Source organism: Mercenaria mercenaria, chromosome 1 (assembly GCF_021730395.1).
Source record: "Mercenaria mercenaria strain notata chromosome 1, MADL_Memer_1, whole genome shotgun sequence".
In the NCBI taxonomy this organism is placed as follows: Eukaryota; Metazoa; Mollusca; class Bivalvia; order Venerida; family Veneridae; genus Mercenaria; species Mercenaria mercenaria.
In genome coordinates, this window is record NC_069361.1 from 56,992,291 (window position 1) to 57,014,165 (window position 21,875).

Below are 21,875 nucleotides of genomic sequence, written 5' to 3' on the forward strand. Positions count from 1 at the left end.
GGATCTTCATGAAAATTGGTCAGAATGTTCACCTCGATGATATCTAGGTCAAGTTTGAAACTGGGTCATGTGCCATCAAAAACTACGTCAGTAGGTCAAATAATAAAATAACCTTGTGACCTCTCTAGAGGCCATACTTTTCATGGGATCTGTATGAAAGTTAGTCTGAATGTTCATCTTGATGATATCTAGGTCAAGTTTGAAACTGGGTCAACTGCGGTCAAATAGTAGGTCATTAGGTCTAAAATTTGAAAAATCTTTTGACCTCTCTAGAGGCCATATTTTTCAATGGATCTTCATGAAAATTGGTCAGAATTTTTATCCTGATTGTATCTAGGTCAAGTTCAAAACTGGGTCACATGAGCTCAAAATCTAGGTCACTTTGTCAAATAATAGAAAAAACGACGTCATACTCAAAACTGGGTCATGCGGGAACAGGTGAGCGATTCAGGACCATCATGGTCCTCTTGTTTCAATGTGTATCAGTACGTGTAGGTTTGATTTTTAATGCGTTTTTTGTAAATTTCAAAACGTATTTACGCAAATACGCATCTTATCTGAAGCTCTAGTTATTGTTGGAATGTTGGTTGTTTGAAGTGTTTTGAAGGTTATTGTTATCCCCCCGCCAAAGGCGAAGGGGATATTAGAAATGCTCTCCTTCCGTGCATCCGCAACGATCTTTGTCCGGAGCATAACTCCAAAAGTACTGGAGGGATTTTCTTCAAACTTCATACACTGATAGAACACATTGGGAGGAAGTGCAGTGTGCAAAAACAATAACTCTACCTTGCCTATTTTTTGAGTTATTCCCCTTTATCATATTTTCTTAAAAAAATTTTGCCCGGAGCATAATTCCAAAAGTACTGGAGGGATTTTCTTCAAACTTCATACACTGATAGAACACATTGGGAGGAAGAGCAGTGTGCAAGAACAATAACTCTACATCATATTTTCTTTAAAAAATTTGTCCGGAGCATAACTCCAAAAGTACTGGAGGGATTTTCTTCAAACTTCATACACTGATAGAACACATTGGGAGGAAGTGCAGTGTTCAAGAACAATAACTCTACCTTGCCTACTTTTTGAGTTATTCCCCTTTATCATATTTTCTTAAAAAAATTTGTCCGCAGCATATCTTTTTCATGCATGGAGGGATTTTGATATATCTTGGCACAAATGTTCACCACCACGAGGTGTAGTGTCATGCGCAAGAATCAGGTCCCTAGTTCTAAGGTCAAGGTCACACTTAGAGGTCAAAGGATACAAGAATGAAAACCTTGTCCGGAGCACTTCTTCATGCATAGAGGGATTTTGATATAACTTGGCACAAATGTTCACCACCACAAGACAGAGTGTCATGCGCAAGATCCAGGTCTAAGGTCAAGGTCACACTTAGAGGCCAAAGGTCAGATACAAGAATGACTTTGTCTGAAGCATTTCTTCTTCATGCATGGAGGGATTTTGATGTAACTTGGCACAATTATACACCATCATGAGACGAAGTGTCATGCGCAGTTCCCTTCTTTAGAATTACTTCCCTTTGTTAATCCCCCGCCGTGGCGGAGGGATTATAGGAATGGTCTGCGTCCGTCCGTCTGTCCGTCCTTCCGTCCGTAACAAAATCGTGTCCGGTCCATATCTCCTAAACCCCTTGAAGGATTTTCATGAAACTTGGGTCAAATGATCACCTCATCAAGACGATGTGCAGAACCCATGAGTCAGCCTTGTCGGTTCAAGGTCAAGGTCACAACTCAAGGTCAAAGGTTTGAGCCTGCCATTTTGTGACCGCTCTATATCTCCTAAACCCCTTGAAGGAATTTTGTAAAACTTGGGTCAAATGATCACCTGATCAAGACGATGTGCAGGACCCATGAGTCAGCCATGCCGGCTCAAGGTCAAGGTCACAACTCCAGGTCAAAGGTTTGAGCCTTCCATTTTGTGTCCGCTCTATATCTCTTAAACCCCTCGAAGGAATTTTATAAAACTTGGGTCAAATGATCACCTCATCAAGACGAAGTGCAGAACCCATGAGTCAGTCATGCCGGCTCAAGGTAAAGGTCACAACTTAGGGTCAAAGGTTTGAGCCTTCCATTTTGTGTCCGCTCTATATCTCCTAAACCCCTTGAAGGATTTTCATCAAACTTGGGTCAAACGATCACCTCATCAAGGCGATGTGCAGAACTTATGAGTCAGCCATGTTGGCTCAAGGTCAAGGTCACAACTGAAGGTCAAATGTTTGAGCCTTCCATTTCGTGTCCGCTCTGTATCTCCTAAACCCCTTGAAGGAATTTTATAAAACTTGGGTCAAATGATTACCTCATCAGAACGATGTGCAGAAATTATGAGTCAACCATGCCAGCTCAAGGTCAAGGTCACAACTAAGGGTCGAAGGTTTGAGCCTTCCATTTGGTGTCCACTCTGTATCTCCTTAACCCCTTGAAGGATTTTCATCAAACTCGGGTCAAATGATCACCTCATCAAGAACTCATGAGTCAGCCATGTCAACTCAAGGTCAAGGTCACAACTGAAGGTCAAAGGTTTCAGCTCTGTATCTCCTAAACCCCTTGAAGGATTTTCATGAAACTTTGGTCAAATGATCACCTCATCAAGACGTTGTGCAGAATTCATGAGTCAGCCATGTCAGTTTAAGGTCAAGGTCACAGCTAAAATCAAAGGTTTACCCTTTCACTATCCATAGCAGTGGCGGGGGATTTAGCTGTCTTTCAGACTGCCTTGTTGTTACTTTAAATAGCTTTTATTGTAACTTTTTCATTACTAGTCGTAGGGAAAAATCAGACCACTTTTCAGTAGTACAACATGCATGCTACATCCAATTTTGAGGTGTATTTTGACCAATCTCTACCTAGTAAAGATTTTTGTGTGGACTTACAATTTTTTTTTTTTTTTTTTTTTTTTTTTTTTAAGATTAACTTCCATTAGTTGTTACTTTAAATAACTTATGTTATAACATTTTTATAATTGACCACAGGGAAAAAACAAGACCACTTTTCTGTGGTACAACCTGGATGTTACTTTCCAATTTTAGGTGTATTTTAAGACATCTCTACCTCAGTGGTAAGGAGTTTTTTTGTGGACTTAGAAAAACAAAAGACTTACAATGATTACTAAACAACCACAAAATTAAAATTTCATTTGCAAATACAGCTGCTGGAGTAAAGAAATTTGCTGTGACGGGCATATATTGTGACATTCTGGCACTCTTGTTCCCTGTTAGCTTTCCATTCCTTCTTTTTACAGTAGCCATATAGAAAAACATCATACAGCTATACTGTATATGAAAATTAATAAAATTTAGCAGTAAACCACCTCACCACTGAATAATTCTTTCTTCCACATCTTTAAAACCCCTGATGTGTACCACAGCTAAACGGTTTTTCAAAGCTTCTCCCAAAATGAATACTTTCAGACACTAACTTGCCAGGAACTTTAGCCTTCAATTATAATATGCCCAGCGGGGGGATTGGCCATGTCTAACATGGCTCTTGTTCAATTTAAAATGTTTTGCAAAGTGTTTCACATTAAAAACATTACTAGTCAACCTAGTCGAAGATTATCATGAGTGAAAATGAGTCTGACTTGTTAGAGGGGTAATTTGAAAGCTAATAAGTGTTTCGTTTAACAGTTCTAGACAGTACTGAGCTTTAAAAGCATTACTACAGTAAGTGTTTTCATAGATTTAAAGTGCATAGTGAGCGAGGTATCTACTCTAGATTTTTATTTTGGAAAACTAGTCTGTAAGATATGTTTATTTTTTACTCTTTCATAATCTAATGATACAACATTCCATTAACAGACTTAAAATGTTTATTTATCACAGCAAATTTTCATGTATATCTACTTACTTAGGTGTACATAATACTAAGCAAATCACTGCTTATGTGATGTACTACAAAGCATGGTATCGGTATTGTTAAAAATACAGTATCGTTTCGTTGGTATCGGTATCGGACCGCTTCGTCCTTAACGATATCCAACCCTAGTTAAAACGAGTATATATGGGGTAATGGATAGATGTGTTAAAACGAGTATTTGGTAAATTTTAGGTTTGTTTCTTTCAGATAAATGATGTATTCAAATAGGTAGGAAAACGATTTTTAAAGTTGCTTTAAATGTTTATAGATTCTAAACAAGCTTTAACAGTTTCAAGTAAGTATGAAACCAACACATTTACACTGTAGTACTTTATTGTATACATACACATTTATTCTACACAGTAAAGGCACTGAAAGAGTCAGATGCACCCAAATGACCATATTTGAGCTAATTGAGTTTTAATTGGTTTCCATATTTTAAGTGTCATTCAACTTTTTTCGTGAATTATAGATTATGCCGGGCAAAATTTAGTATCTGACTACCTTTCGTGATGGCATAAGATGGATGCTGTGTAGGATTTCTGTCAAACATATCGGCAAATATTGAAGATATTACTTATTATTGGGCGTATTTTTCACTGTATTTCAATGAAAATGGAAACTTACCAGCAACTTTACATGTATTAAATAATAAATACGTTAAATTACCTGTTTTTCTCGCATATTTTGCACTCGTAGTTACTGTATGCGCGTTTCCGGAAAACTTGCATGGACTTCGGAGATGCGGATTGCTCGCACGAGCGATGTTTCTATAACCACGAAATCGTTAGGAGCCACGAAATCGATAGGAATCAGGCATAAAATGCTTGAAAAAGTAACTGAAATAGGTTACATAACTTAAAACAGTTACACCCCTGACGGTGACATTTGTTCAGCATATAATTTTGTAGAGAATAATGTGATTGCCAATTACCCTTGATCAGGATTTTGAAAATTGCCTTCTGCACTGTAAATGGGCCATATTTCTATTATACAAAAAAAAAAATCAGATGAGCGTCAGCACCCACAAGGCGGTGCTCTTGTTCATTGAATGACATTAACATAATAATAAAAAATTTAGGAACATCTTTCATAAAGTCAGTGAATACATAGGACGAACACTATCAATTTTCCTGATTAAAAACTACTGTTTTCTTTTTCTCTATATTTCAAAACTCTTAATTCAGCAAATTTCTTTTTATTTTATTACTTTGTATCATTTTTCATTCATCTAGATAGGTTTAACATTAACAGAATCTGTATTTATTCAGTAAAGCCACATTAAAGCTTGAAAAACAAATGTATATAATTAGTGTAACGTCTGTCCCCTCATAATGTAACGTCCGTCCCCTTTTGCCATCAGTTTCTCTTTACTAGTTTTGAAGCCTAAATAAAAAAGAAATATACAAAAAACTGAATTGTTTAATAACTTCAGTTCTTGTGTCTTCACTTAAAAAGTTGTTATCCAATTAAGTATAATATTATAAATGGTAACGGGAAAAATATGAGTATGGCTGTTTTTTTCCTTGTCTGCTTCGACAGGTAAATAACAAAAAAAATTTTTTTTAATTTTTGGCATTTTTTTTTGTAAGTTTCTTGTAAAGATGTACTGGTTTATTGATTTGGTGAATTTTCTCATGTTAATGACAGTAAACAGCCTCAGAAACAAGCTTTTTACATTCCCATGTAACGTCGTCCCCTTGTCCAACCACCGATAGAAAATGATGTATAAAAACAAAAATCAGCAAAAGGTTATCTGTTATTTTACTTTTTCATGAAGTTAAAACATACAACTTCATGAAAAAGGCTTAACAGGTAAGAAATCTTTAACTTTAATTTTGACATTGATGCTAACACATTTGGCCCATTTACTGTGCAGCAGGCACTATACCTTTAAGAGAATATGATTAACTTTAAAATATAAATTATAATTCAGTGACAGAATTAGAAAGAAACTTTAACATCTGTCATGAAAATATATTTCAAATTAACGGTCGCACATTAAACCGAAATCCACCTAAAAACTAGAATACACCGGAATACACTTTCCATAACCAGAATACACCTGTATCTTAATTTAAGGTATTTTTGAAGGGTTTTTGACAGGATTCAATCATATACATCATAAACAATGTTGGCAAAAAGCCGGTCAATATGAGTATTGACTGGTCCGGCGGTCAATATTGGTCGATTCAATACTATGGTCACTCTCGGTTGGTCAATACTGGTATATTCAACACTTTTACATAATGTACATTAACAGATTAGCACAGGCTGTAATAGTAATATAAAAATAATAAAGCAATTTGAATTATATAAAGTTTTGTTCATAGAAAAGTATAGTGGTCAATACTGGTCGATTCAATTTTGGTCCTTGGCAATGTGACCTGGTCAGGCTCCATTTTGGACAATATACTTAGACTTGTCAATACTAGTTTATTATTGTTAATGCTTTTATCTTCTTACAGTTAGCCTTGATTTTAAATTAATTAAAGATTTTATTACTATAAATTACACTCATTGAAATGGACAGTACTAGTCAATTCAAATTTTGGTCCTATGCAATATCCCTTCATTATCAGTACATGTAGTGGTAAATACTGGTCAATTGAATACTGTGATTGCATTAATTATTTTTAAAATAAAGTTACCATGTTCAAGCATTCAATGGTACAGTGGGGTTATTAATCATGACAGCTAATTAGTGACCAGATCATACCTATTGTATATTGTAACACATGGTGTCAATTAGGCAATGTGACAATTGCTATCAAAACACAAACCACTTTCATGAAATGATCCAGGTGTTTACGGTAATTTTTCATTAAATTATTTATACAAGTAAAATTAATTAGATTTATCACTTGTGAATCAAACACTTACTGCTATAGTTTAAGAAATACATGTACTTTTCTACAAATTAAGTTCAGTTAAATTAGCAGTTTTTCAAATTATTGTGACATTTTTGTAGAAAAATAATATATTTTTGCAATCTAATCCAACAGAATATGTTCAATGACCAGTAAAAATTCAAATATTATTGACCAACCGATCACTTCTAACCAATTTAGGAGTACTGATTAGGTTGTTTTGGGATCCGGACAAAATCCCCTGCGGACAAAACCCCCTTCACACAATTTTGCATAGGCGGACAAAACCCCCTTCATCTTTTTCACAAGGAGGACAAAACCCCCTTCGCTGAATTTTACAAGGCGGACAAAACCCTCTTCGCGTTTTTTGCTAGGAGGACAAAACACCCTTCGAGTTTTTTTGTCCCCCTTGTGAAAAAAAGCGAAAGCGGTTTTGTCCTCCTTGTAAAATTCAGCGAAGGGGATTTTGTCCTCTTTGTAAAAACGACGAAGGGGGTTTTGTCCGCCTATGCAAAATTGAGCGAAGGGGGTTTTGTCCGCAGGGGATTTTGTCCTACACTCGGTTGTTTTAACTAAATACTAATGCCTACATTCGCCATAATCAAGTCCCAAATGCTCTAAAACAGTCATAATTTAATTGTTCATAAACTTTGCAAAATATCTTAAAAGACAGTATAATTGACCAGTATTGACCAATCAACCAGTATTGAGCGGTATAGACCACTTCAGGGAGTATTGACCAGGGCAGTTTTAACCGGTTAAAACCGCTGTTTAACCGCCCAACATTGATCATAAATAATTAACTTACAAAAAGGAAAATAAAATACGTTCGCGCAAAATGATTTTATACGAGATTGAAATTCGACGAGCGCACGGGAAATTTCCGTAACCAAAATGCACCCGTACTTTGTTAATAAATGGTATTTTTATAGGGTTTAAAGCAGAATTCATTCGTATATGACATAAATAATTAATTCACAAAAGGAAAATAAAATACGTCTGCGCAAAACGATTTTATACGAGATTGAAATTCGGTGAGCGCTCGGTAAATTTCCATAACCGAAATACGCCTGTATTTTTAGTTCACCTGAGCACAAAGTGCTCAAAAGTGAGCTTTAGTGATTGCCCTGTGTCCGTCGTCCGTCAGTCGTTAGTCTTTAACAATTTGACTGTTAACACTCTAGAGGTCACAATTTTGGCCCAAACTTAATGAAACTTGGTCAGAATGTTACCCTCAATAAAATCTTGGACGAGTTCGATATTGGGTCATCTGGGGTCAGATCAAAGGAAAAGCTTGTTAACACTCTAGAGGTCACAATTTTGGCCCAATCTTAATGAAACTTGGTCAGAATGTTACCGTCAATAAAATCTTTGATAAGTTTGATATTGGGTCATCCAGGGTCAAAAACAAGGTCACCAGGTCAAATCAAAGGAAAAGCTTGTTAACACTGTAGAGGCCAGATTTATGACTGTATCTTCGTGAAACTTGGTCAGAATGTTAATCTTGATGATCTCAAGGTCCAGTTTGAATCTGGGTCATGTAGGGTCAAAACTAGGTCACCAGGTCAAATCAAAGGAAAAGCTAGTTTACACTATAGAGGCCACATTTATGACCATATCTTAATGAAACTTGGTCAGAATGTTAATCTTGATGATCTATAAGTCAAGTTCAGATCTGGATCAGTTGGGGCAGTGTACGAAATTCAGATTTGAATCCACTAGCCTGTTCGGGCTACCAGATTGGAAATTTTCCAAGCCCGACACCAATTTCACTAGCCCGAACTTTAATACCTTAAAATACATATTTTTTGCACCATATAACATTTTGTTAAAATACAGACATCTCTATGCATGTTTGAAGAAAAGACATACAGTACATGTTTGCCATGTTTTTGAAAACTTTTAACTTTAATACTCCAGTCCAGATCAGCATCGTCAGAGTCCAAAAGCATCGGACATGACACTCCTTGCCAAAACAAAATCTAAACTGTTACGCCCGATTTTTTAGGATCCGCACTCGCCAATTACTGCAACTAGGACTGTTGACAATTTGCAAGATTTAATAACGAGTGCTGAATACACATTTACACACACACTGATAGCATAATTTAAGCTCCGCCTACTGCAGGTACTTGTGAGATTTCGCGAGAAGTATGAAAGCTAATCAGATTATCCGTTACGCTAGAGGTGATTGTATTCAGCCAGTTAGCGCTGTGGTCACGTCTTTGACACTGTGTTTGATTGTCAATACGTGAGAGTGCAAAACCAACAATTATTCCATAAGCGTTTCTCAGTCTGGACGCAGTACTCGTTTAATTAGCATGATTTTTTAAACAAATTAGGAAAATTCGGTAGCCTGGTCGGGCTTGTACCTGCGGAAAATCGGTAGCCCGAGCTGAAATTTGGTAGCCACGGGCTGTCGGACTACCGCGAATTTCGAACACTGTTGGGGTCAAAAACTAGGTCACTAGGTCAAATCAAAGGAAAAGCTTGTTAACACTTTGTTATTCGCATGATGATTATGCCTGGAAAGTTGTTCCAATTATTTCTGTTATCCATGTATATACTAAACCCACTTTATACTAAACATAATCATGTAAAGTTTAGTAAAGTCTTTCTGAATTTTTGGATCTCCATAGTTCTACTGATTATTTGAAAATATGTAGCATACATCTCTTTGAAAGTTAACAGTCTGTGACAACTCCAATTAAGATGCCTTTAATTATTGTGTTGAATAACTTATGTGCAATTTATTGACTTAAAAACATAATATGAAAAATTAGAAACATTTAATTAAGGTATGCAGGTATAAGTTTTATGTGCAGTCTTTATTAGTTCTACAATTAGTCAATTAATGAATTAATTGATCAAATTAACTGAAATCAGCTGGTATGCAATATTACCATTTGTTGCAATGTTGTTTAAAAACCACATAAATGTCTGTTGGTCCCTTGGTGTAATATCTTAAACAAGCAACATGATGCTATCTGCATCTATCTAGTTTAACACTGGAACACCCTATGCCAAGAATAAAAATGCTTATAATCAATACAACCATCTTGCAGGTAAGGATACTAATCATTAGTGTTGTAAAATCGGTTCAAAACAAAATCGATTATCGAAACGAATCTGAACAGCTATTTCGATTCACCAATCGATTATATAATCAGAAGTAAAGATTCAGATTAACTATAATTTACTCCAATGATAGCATACATTAGCATCGCCTATGCAGTATTTGAAAATTCCGAAATATACTATCGTTATCCTTACTGCTAGAGGGATTTATTAATATGTATGGCACGTACTATGACCTTTTTGATTGTCAAGTAAATAAACCAAATACAAAGCGTTTCAAGTTGGACCATGACTGAATACATATTAATAAATTAGGAAATGAGCCTGTTCTACTTGTAACTAAAATTCGTATACGACTAAATTTGTAATTGTACTCAATTCGCACTGTTGGGTCAAAAATAGATATAAAACAAGAGTTAAGCTATTTAACACTATTGTTACCAATTGACATGCCTGGAAGTGTTCATGATCATGTTAAATAATTCACAAGCCCCATACGAACATATTAGAAGTTAGAAAGTCTTTACTGAATATTTTGTTCCATATATGATTTTTGCAGAGTATGCAATACATTCATGAAGTTAACAGTTGGTTTGACATCATTAATAGGTGTCCTTTAATTTGTGTGTATTTTGCATATGACTAAAATAATGACACAGATCACGAACTTTAATTTGACACTTTTTCGCCATTTTACTGTGCAGTGACGTTTTGCGTTTAAATTACGAAATGATTATGAAAATTAACTGAAATATGTATGAATTTGACCAGGCAAGTGATTCAATAGACGCACATAAAGTCTTGCGCACGAATTCTAAACATCAACATGATGTCAGGCGACTTCAGTTTACACTGGCGACCTATTCAAATACAAATTTAATCATCAACCATCTTGCAGTAAGATACTAATCATACCAATGAGAAAAATAATTGGTACAACTGTATTGCCAGTAGGTTTTTCCTTTCAATTTTAAATGTAACTTAATATGCATAGAAAGTATTTCTAAACCCTAGATGATATTTTGGTACAGACATAGTTGGTCACAATTCTGTGAGATATGCACATGGAAAGCATCTCAACAATATATGCAATTCTAAGTGACATCTCCGACGAGGGACGAGTGAAGAATTGCCTTCATAAAGCGTTTCTGGTCGCCATGAACACATTTTTCCACTGTCACAGCGAGAACACTAGCCGCTGCCATGTAGAAATCGTAATCGATAAGACGCTTGCATTGATTCGTATATTTTCGTACTCAATATTTTTCGTACCAGGTTAAAAACCACAAAAAACTATAAAAAAAAGTGTTAGGGTCGGCGATGAAAAAATAGGGTCGGTCGGGTTACCTGAACCACACATATTTTGTTTTTTAGCCTAATGGAAATGATGCTGATGCAGAAGAGGTGTCTCACTATTACACAAGTACACAAGGCATTGAGGATTGCCTAGTAATTTTTAGCTCACCTGTCACAAAGTGACAAGGTGAGCTTTTGTGATCGCGCGGTGTCCGTCGTCCGTCGTGCGTGCGTCCGTCCGTCCGTCCGTCCGTAAACTTTTGCTTGTGACCACTCTAGAGGTCACATTTTTCATGGGATCTTTATGAAAGTTGGTCAGAATGTTCATCTTGATGATATCTTGGTCAAGTTCGAAACTGGGTCACGTGCCATCAAAAACTAGGTCAGTAGATCTAAAAATAGAAAAACCTTGTGACCTCTCTAGAGGCCATATATTTCACAAGATCTTCATGAAACTTGGTCAGAGTGTTCACCTTGATGATATCTAGGGCAAGTTTGAAACTGGGTCACGTGCCATCAAAAATTAGGTCAGTAGGTCTAAAAATAGAAAAACCTTGTGACTTCTCTAGAGGCCATATATTTCACAAGATCTTCAAGAAAATTGGTCAGAACGTTCACCTTGATAATATCTAGATCAAGTTCGAAACTGGGTCACATGCCATCAAAAAGTAGGTCAGTAGGTCAAATAATAGAAAAACCTTGTGACCTCTCTAGAGGCCATATTTTTCATGGGATATATATGAAAGATGGTCTGAATGTTCATCTTGATGATATCTAGGTCAAGTTCGAAACTGGGTCATGTGCATTCAAAAACTAGGTCAGTAGGTCTAAAAATAGAAAAACCTTATGACCTCTCTAGAGGCCATATATTTCATGAGATCTTCATGAAAATTGGTCAGAATGTTCACCTTAATGATATCTAGGTCAAGTTCGAAACTGGGTCACGTGCCTTCAAAAACTAGGTCAGTAGGTCAAATAATAGAAAAACCTTGTGACCTCTCTAGAGGCCATATTTTTCATGGGATCTGTATGAAAATTAGTCTGAATGTTCATCTTGATGATATCTAGGTCAAGTTCGAAAGTGGGTCACGTGCCATCAAAAACTAGGTCAGTAGGTCAAATAATAGAAAAACCTTGTGACCTCTCTAAAGGCCATATTTTTCATGGGATCTGTATGAAAATTGGTCTGAATGTTCATGTTGATGATATCTAGGTCAAGTTCAAAAGAGGTTCATGTACGGTCAAAAACTAGGTCATTAGGTCTAAAAATAGAAAAACCTTGTGACCTCTCTAGAGACCATTCTTGTGAATGGATCTCCATAAAAATTGGTCAGAATGTTCACCTTGATGATATCTAGGTCAAGTTTGAAACTGGGTCATGTGCCTTAAAAAACTAGGTCAGTAGGTCAAATAATAAAAAAACCTTGTGACCTCTCTAGAGGCCATACTTTTCATGGGATCTGTATGAAAGTTGGTCTGAATGTTCATCTTGATGATATCTAGGTCAAGTTTGAATCTGGGTCAACTGCAGTCAAAAACTAGGTCAGTAGGTCTAAAATTATTAAAATCTTTTGACCTCTCTAGAGACCATATTTTTCAATGGATCTTCATGAAAATTGGTCAGAATTTTTATCTTGATAATAACTAGGTCAAGTTCGAAAGTGGGTCACATGAGCTAAAAAACTAGGTCACTGTGTCAAATAATAGAAAAAACGACGTCATACTCAAAACTGGGTCATGTGGGAAGAGGTGAGCGATTCAGGACCATCATGGTCCTCTTGTTTTTTTCAGGGATTGTGCAATTTTGAAATATTCTATAAAACATCAAACAAGTTTTCAAGACTGCTGCCCAATATTTTCTGTTTTTAAATGTTGGAGTAACTTGATGCTACACTTGTTAACTTACATAATCTTATTTCTTACTAACATGAAGTATATGATTTCAGGTGGGATCAGTTGCTGAAAAATGAGCACACAGTCAAAATCCCCGAAGCCAAAAGGTAAACACACAGAAAATAGTTCAGAGGGGTTTCTTGAACAAGTAATTTTTAGCTCGACTATACGAAGTATAAGGAGAGCTATCCTACTCGACACGGCGTCGGCGTCTTTCCGCGTCCCCATCTTGGTTAAAGTTTAATTACTTGATGTATTTGATTCAAACTTGAAATACTTATTCCTCATCATCATCCACATCATCTGACATAAGGGCCATAACTATGGCACTAATATTTCATGAATTATCCCCCCTTTTCACTTAGAGTTTCAGGTTAAAGTTTTGGTGCACATTCACTCTACCTCTATTATTACGGAATGGATTTGATTCAAACTTAAAATAGTTGTTCAGCATCATCACCCACATCATATGACACAAGATGCATAACTCTGGCACAATTTTTCATGAATTATTCCCCTTTTTACTTAGAATTTCAGGTTAAAGTTTTATGCACTTTCACTCTATCTCTGTTATTACTGAATGGATCTGATTCAAACTTAAACAATTGTTCAACATCATTACCCTTATCGTATGACACAAGGTGCATAACTCTGGCACCAATTTTTCATTAATTATTTCCCCTTTGTACTTAGCATTTTAGGTTAAAGTTTTGATGCACTTCCACTCTGTCTCTGTTATTACTGAATGGATTTGATTCAAACTTAAAATAGTTGTTCAGCATCATCACCCACACCATATGACACAAGGTGCATAACTCTGGCACCAATATTTAATGAATTATGCCCCTTTTTTCTTAGGATATACTTATATAGTGTTTTGATGAATTTTATCTTTACCTGTCTTATTACTTTAAGTTGATATTTTTGACATAGACTCAGGCTGTTGTGCAATATCTTCATCCACTATTGGAGTCATTAAACACTCCAGTGACAGCTCTAGTTTCCTCAGATGTGCCTAGTTTCACTATCCAGCATCGAAATAGTCGAGCGCACTGTCTCCTGTGTTAGCTCTTGTTAGATTACTTCTTTAAGTAATTTAGATTACTTCTTCAAGTAATTTCCAGTTTTAGGTACTGTTTAATAATAACTTGTACAAGTTATTTGTAAATTTTGTCAGACTGTTGTCAGTTTCAACCTAGATTTCATTAATTTCAAACTTTTTTCCAGAGAACTAATTTTTTTTCCATCTGACAGGCTGAAATATTGATCCTTTTAAAATACTTAGCTAATTTCCTTCTTGACACTTCTTTACATTAGTCTCAATGCTTTCACTCCCAAGAAGTTAAGTCTTTATTGCTTATGTGTATTAGAAATTTGATTAATCCATCATTTTGTTTCATGTTTCTAACTATTTTAATTTTTTTGTAACTTTCTCATTTTGAAGCCAAATTTGAAAATCTTTCACTTCCTGTCCTAGCAGACAAAATTAACATTAGATCAACATTTCTTTCCCTTTAACCATAGTAAAAATATATTTATCCAATTATGCATTCGAAAAAAAAATTACTTATAAGATTCAGTTAGGTAAAATATTACTCATTTAAGAAGCGACTGTAGTAAGCTGTGTGTCCGATTCTTTTTTCTAGTTTAAAACAAGGTAAAAAAATGAACACTTAAAAGATTAGAATTTTTTCTTGTCAGAAGTGATTACCGTATTTTCCCAAATTAAGGCTCCCCCTCTAATTAACGCCCCCCACCCTTTTTGGAGGGGGGAAAAAGTCAACAAGAACGGGAAAAAATCACCTACCTCATTTTTATAAGTCCACATAATAAGTAATTCACAGTACTAAAGTCCAATGTATTAAAAATTAAACACACTTTTAAACAGTCCATGTACCGTAAGTCCAAAACATTTGTACTAAGTACGGTACGTAACAGAAAATCAAACGGTAAATACATTTTTGATCTGTTTTTACACCACTCGCGCACACGCTTCCTGCCGACTTTAAACAAACTTGCAGCAATGTGTTTACGATATACCCTTTTCTTCGGCAGTTTTAAGAACTTTTAATTTAAAAGCAGGCACAGCAGCGTGTCAAACCATTGACATTGTGTATTGCGCTATTAGCTACCCGCATGTACTAAGGAAAATGTTATTGGAGTACATAGCTGTTTGGGTCATGATGTAATGTGTAGTGTCGCGAGGGTGTCAAAAAGCCAGACATGGAATACACGAGGTACCGTATTCAAATGCATAAAAGACACACTGCATTAAACTGGATGCCAAATAATTACGTTTTGGGGGGATTAAACAACACAGAAACACTTGACAGCTAGTTTGAACGATGTTTTTAAGTTTTGTAAAAATTTTCATTTTTTATTTTTTTTTTACCTCAAATAAACGCACCCTCTTTGGAAAATGTAACGCCCCTGGGGGCGTTAATACGGGAAAATACGGTATTAGGGATATGTTGGTTACATTTGTAAAACTTCATTCATTAAAAATTTGATTTGTAGCTATATTCACTTTGTATGACTCTTCATGAAATTATAAATTAAAAGAAGAAAGAGAAAAATTGCCTGCCTACCTATCATATTGTATTGGGTCAAGTAACCCCTAAACATGGGTATTATTCATTCTGGCCTTTGCTTAAAATCTATTAACAGAACATTTATGTTATTGCAGGCAAGGGACAGGTGTGTGTATTCTGTGAGCAAGGCAGTGTGTGTGAAGAAACATATGGCAAGCTGCTTTCAAAAGCTGGTGTCACAGCCCACTATTTTTGCATGGTAAGATGAAGTTTAAACTTTGTAGACAGTTGAAAAACAGTATCATGTAGCATGTCCAGTACAGTGTTTCTTATTTGCCTTTGATAATATATAACTAGCAACAGAGTTTGTGTTTAGAAATTGTTATATGCTTCGATTTTCTGCTGTTTAGGTGCAGTGTCAATCAAAAAGACCCACTACATATCCCTGTCAGAAATTTTCTGTTTTATTATTTTTAGCTCGACTATTCGAAGAATAAGTAGAGCTATCCTACTCACCACGGCGTCGGCGTCGGCGTCACACCCTGGTTAAGTTTTTCGTACCAGTCCACATTTTGACAAAGTCTTTTGAGATTAAGCTTTGAAACTTTCAGCACTTGTTTACCATCACCATGTCCAATTATAGGCAAGAGTACATAACTCCATCAAGCATTTTGGTTGAATTATTGCCCCTTTTTGACTTAGTATTCTTGGTTAAGTTTTTCGTACCAGTCTACATTTTGCCAAAGTCTTTTGAGATAAAGCTTTGAAACTTTCAACACTTGTTTACCATCACCAGATCCAGTTGTAGGCAAGAGTACATAACTCCATCAAGAATTTTGGCTGAATAACAGGGATATAAATTAACACTCAGACCCTATTAGCCATCTGGGCTCCTTACAGGCAAATTCTAGGGGCCCAGCCTAAAAGTTAGGGGCCCAGCTATTATTAGCGGAAAAATATACTAACAGTGGTTTAGATTGACATACTTAATAATAAGTCTTGTAATTTGCTTCCTGCCAAAATACATCAATTTCTTAAATATAATTACAGAACACTCATCAAACTCACACTGAAAAGGAAAGTTGTAATCAACCAGTGCATGACATGTTCTAAATATAGGACACAGCTTCTCAAACACAGAGACGCACTTAAAGTTTGAATGATTTTTGCAGCACTAGAGGGTTTGGGTTGTTTATGGGCATTTTGATAGAGGCTGCACGCTTTCTAGTATTTTATTACATTGTCGAGTTACACGACTCGCAACCCGTCATGAAATTATTACTTGTACAAAAAGTACAAACCATGTTGAGGTCCGTGTTCTATGCAGCCGCGGTCTGTTAACAGCCTATTTTTCATTAAAAGTCCTCATTGACCTTCAGGTCTTTTAATTATCCTGATAATATTTCCTTTTGTCGCCGCGACCGGCCGTTCTAAGCTCTTTAACAACCTTCAATAAACCTCTACTTTCTAGTGCTGTATTTCTATGGGCGCAGCCATTGTTAGTGACGGAGTAAATGATCCGCGTATTCCGATTGGTCGTAGTATATATCGGTAAATTTAATTGGTCGATTTAAGTGACGTAGTGCATATTAATAAGACAGTCTCGGAAAAACCCAGAATATTGACATTAGGAGAATCCAAAGCCATTCGCCGGCTGGGCGACTATTTTGGAAAATTAACTCGACCAGCTACAAATCTGGTCGCACTGGGCGACTGGGCGAGTGTTAATTTATATCCCTGAATAATGGCCCCTTCTGACTTAGAAATCTTGGTTAAGTTTTTCGTACCAGTGTATATTTTGTGTAAAGTGTTTGACAAATGGCTTTGAAACTTTTATATCTTGTTCAGTATTATAGTCTCTATCAATAGGCAAGAGTACATAACTCTGTCGTCTTTTTTGGCTGAATTATGGCCCTTTTTGAACTTGGAAATTGGTTCTGTTTTGTCAAGACTATAAAATTATTTTGACATATGGCTTTTAAACTTTAAACATTTGTTTATCATTATGATTTCCATCTGTAGGCAAGAGTACATAATTCTGACAACTATTTTGGCTGAATTATGGCCCTTTTTTCGACTTCAAAATTTTCGTCAAAACTATTTGAACTGTGGCTTTGAAACTTTTAACACTAGTATATCAACATGATATCCATCTGTAGGCAAGTGTACATAACTCTGTCAACTATTTTGACTGAATTATGACCCTTTTTGGACTTGGAAATTAGTTAAATTTTTCATACAAGTCCATATTTTGCCTAACATATAACTTAATAACATATTTGCCATCATGGTCACACATTGCCATTTAGTGCAAGACTAATCGAAATCCACAAAAACAGGAACATTTTTTGCTGAATCCATTTTTTTCTTTTGTCTGAAAATCTATGGAAATATTTTTACCCCATTCTTCAATCAGTTCTTCGAATAGTCGAGCGCGCTGTCATCCGACAGCTCTTGTTATGAATTTTTGTAATTACACCCCTTTAATATGAAAATATTCAAAAAGTGGACTATTTCTTTTAATTTCAATATAATTTCTAGTTTTACATTTGTATTTGGTAGATATTGGGATATTTCAACAATCTGTACAAAAATGCATGTAACAGGTGTATAACTTCTGAATTAATTTATTTCCAATCTATCCCAGTTGCACAACCAAGATAGGTAATGGGAGGTTATAACTTTGTAAACTTGCAATTCAAATGAATTTCGGATAAATATATATTTGTCAATGTAGAACTTTGACAACTGTAATACAACAGTTCTTATATTCACATAATCCTTAGGCATAGTTTGTTTATTAAATTTATATATATGCTGAATGATTCTATCTTGGTTTAGAAATAGGATTTGAAAGACAACTTTTAAAAATATCTCCAGTGAAAATCTTACATGTATTAAACACACCCTGGTACCGGCGCTCCCAAGTACAGGTGGCACTCACACATACAGCGCTCGATAAGCGATTTTGGAGGAGCGGTGTTGTAAGTATTTCTTATTGTATCTCCGGTTATTCAAAAAAAATTGTAAAATGAAAGATATCTGCGCCCTGGTGAATAATTGATGACTATGTTCTGTGAGTGTCACAACATTTCATCTTGAAATAAACAAACTACGGCGAGTTAAACGTGAACGTCTGACTCAAAAATGTCAAATGTCAAAAAAACACGTAAAATACTCAGTAAATACACCAAATGTATTCATTTTTGATACAGTATCGTATAGTCATATCTTCCTACAATAACCAGTTCCAATTCCAAGACTTAATTTGTTATATTTAAAGAATTACTTGTGTTTAAAGATGGTAAGGGGTTTCAAAACGGCACTCACATGGCACAGGTGTGTATTTTTTTGACGCTCACCAAGTACAGCTAGTGACAGGTCTTCAGAAATGTGGAGAAATCGTCAGCTCTAAGGCAACTACAACAGAAAAGAGATGAATCGGACTGGTTAATTATGTGTGGTGGAGATAACACCACCAAAACAGTCTGATGTTGGATTAAACAGTAGTTAATGGAACTAGTCATCACGTCTCATGTCTGCTATTAAATCGGAATGACTCACATCAATTCATGAGAGAGCCAAACAAGAACTCATTAATTGATAAATTCCTTAAATTAATAAGATATTAAAATATGAGCGTCTTTTGAACCTAACAGACATTTTAACAAAATTCTTTAATGGCTGATATATGCCATTCCGTCTTTCCGCTAATTTTGGGCGCCGATTTATAACGTAAATATCGACTTTTCGCTCAGCGCCACCACTAATTATCATGTTTTCAATCCACGCTCCCGCCCTTTCTTATTCCTAGTATTTTCTCTATGGAGAATCGCAGACCAAAAGTTTAGATTTAATATGTAAATCGTTGGGGGGAGTCGAGCGAAAACTGGCTGATCAGCGAGCTCCGAGCAAGGAGTTGAGGTTTGAAAGGCATAACATTGGTGGGCCCCCGGGCACCCAGCCGCTTTACATCTTGAATCTCACTCAACGCCAGCACCCCCCCCCCCCCCCCCCCCCATAATCGTGCTCGCTAAACACTCTGCGTTTAACTTTTTTTAATTCTCGTGTTTTCGCTCGACGGGGTCGCGTGGCGAATTGATGAAATGGATAAATCAGCCACCGTAAAAATCTTCCATTTCTCTGTTATGAGTGTTTACTGAATCTTAAGTCTAATAATACAAGTAAAATATTGTTCGTAAAAAGTTCAACATTTATTATACATTCAATGTAGGCATATGGTAAGTTGTTAAAATTAAAATAAAGAAAAGAATAGAAAACTTGTCAGTCCGTTATAAATGAGTTTTACTAACTCTATAATCAAACATTTATTCCACACCCCAACAAAAAGTATCGATCTGGCTCTATATATATATATATTTCATACGGATGCTCATAGCATTATACTGGTACTCAAAAACGTTGAGATTGACCTGAAATATTGTTTAGTAACGGCGTTTAACCAAACGCATACGCACGCACAAACGCACGCAAGCACACACATAAATCTTGCAAACCTTACCGTCCATTGATCCCACTGAGAATGTTTTGAAGCACGTTTTTCATTTTTCAACGAAATCCTAGGACATATCAAATTTCAGCATTTATCAGTTTTCAACAAGCTTTTTCATAAAAAATAATGTTAAAATATTGTCCCTGTAAGTTTTAACATAAAAAGGTCGACTTCTAGAGTCAGTTTTTTAACGGTATAAAGATTTATGATCATATATACAGACACAACACTGAGAGTAAACAACAACAAGGTCTACATTTCTGAAGACTTTTCTCTAGCTGTACTTGTTGAGCGCCAAAAAAATTAACACCTGTGCCATGTGAGTGCCGTTTTGAAACCCCATACCATCTTTAAACACGAGTCATTCTTTAAATATAACAAATTAAGTCTTGAAATTTGAACTGGTTATTGTAGGAAGACATGACTGTACGATACTGTATCAAAAATGAATACATTTGGAGTATTTACTGAGTATTTTACATTTTTTTTTGACATTTGACATTTTTGAGTCAAACGTTCACGTTTACCTCGCCGTATTTTGTTTATTTCAAGATGGAATGTTGTGACACTCATAAACATAGTCACCAATTATTCATCAGGGCGCAGATATCTTTCATTTTAAGAAAAGTTTTGAATTACCGGAGATACAATAAGAAATACTTAAACCACAGCTCCTCCAAAATCGCTTATCGAGCGCTGTATGTGCGAGTGCCACCTGTACTTGGGAGCGCCAGTACCAGGGTGTGTTAAACATTTGAAGGACACAGAAAAGGTATAAATGATCATTTGTTAGACTTTCGAACAAATCCATTGATTTTAACTAAGTACTCTGGAATATTCAGCTCTTAATTTACTTGTATTTTTATCTAATTTCATTTCATTTGAAGTCTTAATGCAACTATTATCTTATTGATTTCCATATTCAGTTTACAACATAACAGAATATTTTGTATTATAATATTTCAGCTGTTTTCCAGTGGACTTAGTCAGAATGGCAAAACAGAGAAGCAAGGGATTCTGGGCTTTCTGCAGAGTGATATAATGAAAGAAGTTAAACGTGGTGCCAGACTGGTAAGTATGTTGACAAACAGAACAAGAGCTGTTGGAGGACTGGAACCTGTGCATTGCATGTAAGATAATCACAGTGAACAAGTGTGTGAAGTTTCAATCCATTCCCCTTAGTGGGTACTGAGATACCAGCTTACATATAAAACCTTAACTAAAAATTTCTAAGTTGAAAAAGGGGCATAATTTTGTAATAAAATGCAAAGTAGAGTTATGGAACCTGTGCAGTGTAAGTCAGTTTATCACAGTGAATAAGTGAGTGAAGTTTCAATTCATTCCCACAAGTGGTTTAAATACTCAGATACCAGCTAACATACAAAAACTAAGCCGAATCGGGAAGCCGGCGCATGCATAAATCCAATAGCTCTATCTATTCTTTGAATAGTCAAGCTAAAAACTACTTAGTCACAAAAGTGATTTTTTTTTTTCGGATTTTTTTTTTTTTTTTTTTTTTTTTTTTTTTTTTTTTTTTTTCTTCAAAAAAAAAAAACCCAGTGGCTTTCTGAATGGGAAAATATAGCGTGATAAAAGCCATAAAGGGGGAGATCCAAATTTGAAAACCTAGTCATTAGAATTTCATGGTATCAGGCACAGTACAAATTTGCAGGAATTAATGCCAATGTACTTATGAATCTGGCACCTGATGAGAGTTAATCCCAGTTAGCATAAAATAATTATCTGTCAATAACAGCTGCACAAGTTGTAAAATTGCAGCAATGTTGGAGTAATTGGGGTTAAAAAATATATAAAAGCTGAC

The 21,875-nt window shown here is 35.6% G+C and overlaps 1 protein-coding gene across 1 annotated transcript in view; it reads left to right on the forward strand.

Annotated features, from left to right (window-relative positions):
* The window catches only part of LOC123536603 (uncharacterized), a 57,935-nt gene that overhangs the window by 18,598 nt on the left and 17,462 nt on the right, over positions 1 to 21,875 (forward strand). Inside the window, exons 2-4 of the mRNA XM_045319930.2 lie at positions 13,063 to 13,116; positions 15,696 to 15,799; positions 21,020 to 21,124. Of these exons, the coding sequence (XP_045175865.2) occupies positions 13,083 to 13,116; positions 15,696 to 15,799; positions 21,020 to 21,124 (243 nt within the window). The 5' untranslated portion in view covers positions 13,063 to 13,082. The remainder of the gene's footprint in view (positions 1 to 13,062; positions 13,117 to 15,695; positions 15,800 to 21,019; positions 21,125 to 21,875) is intronic.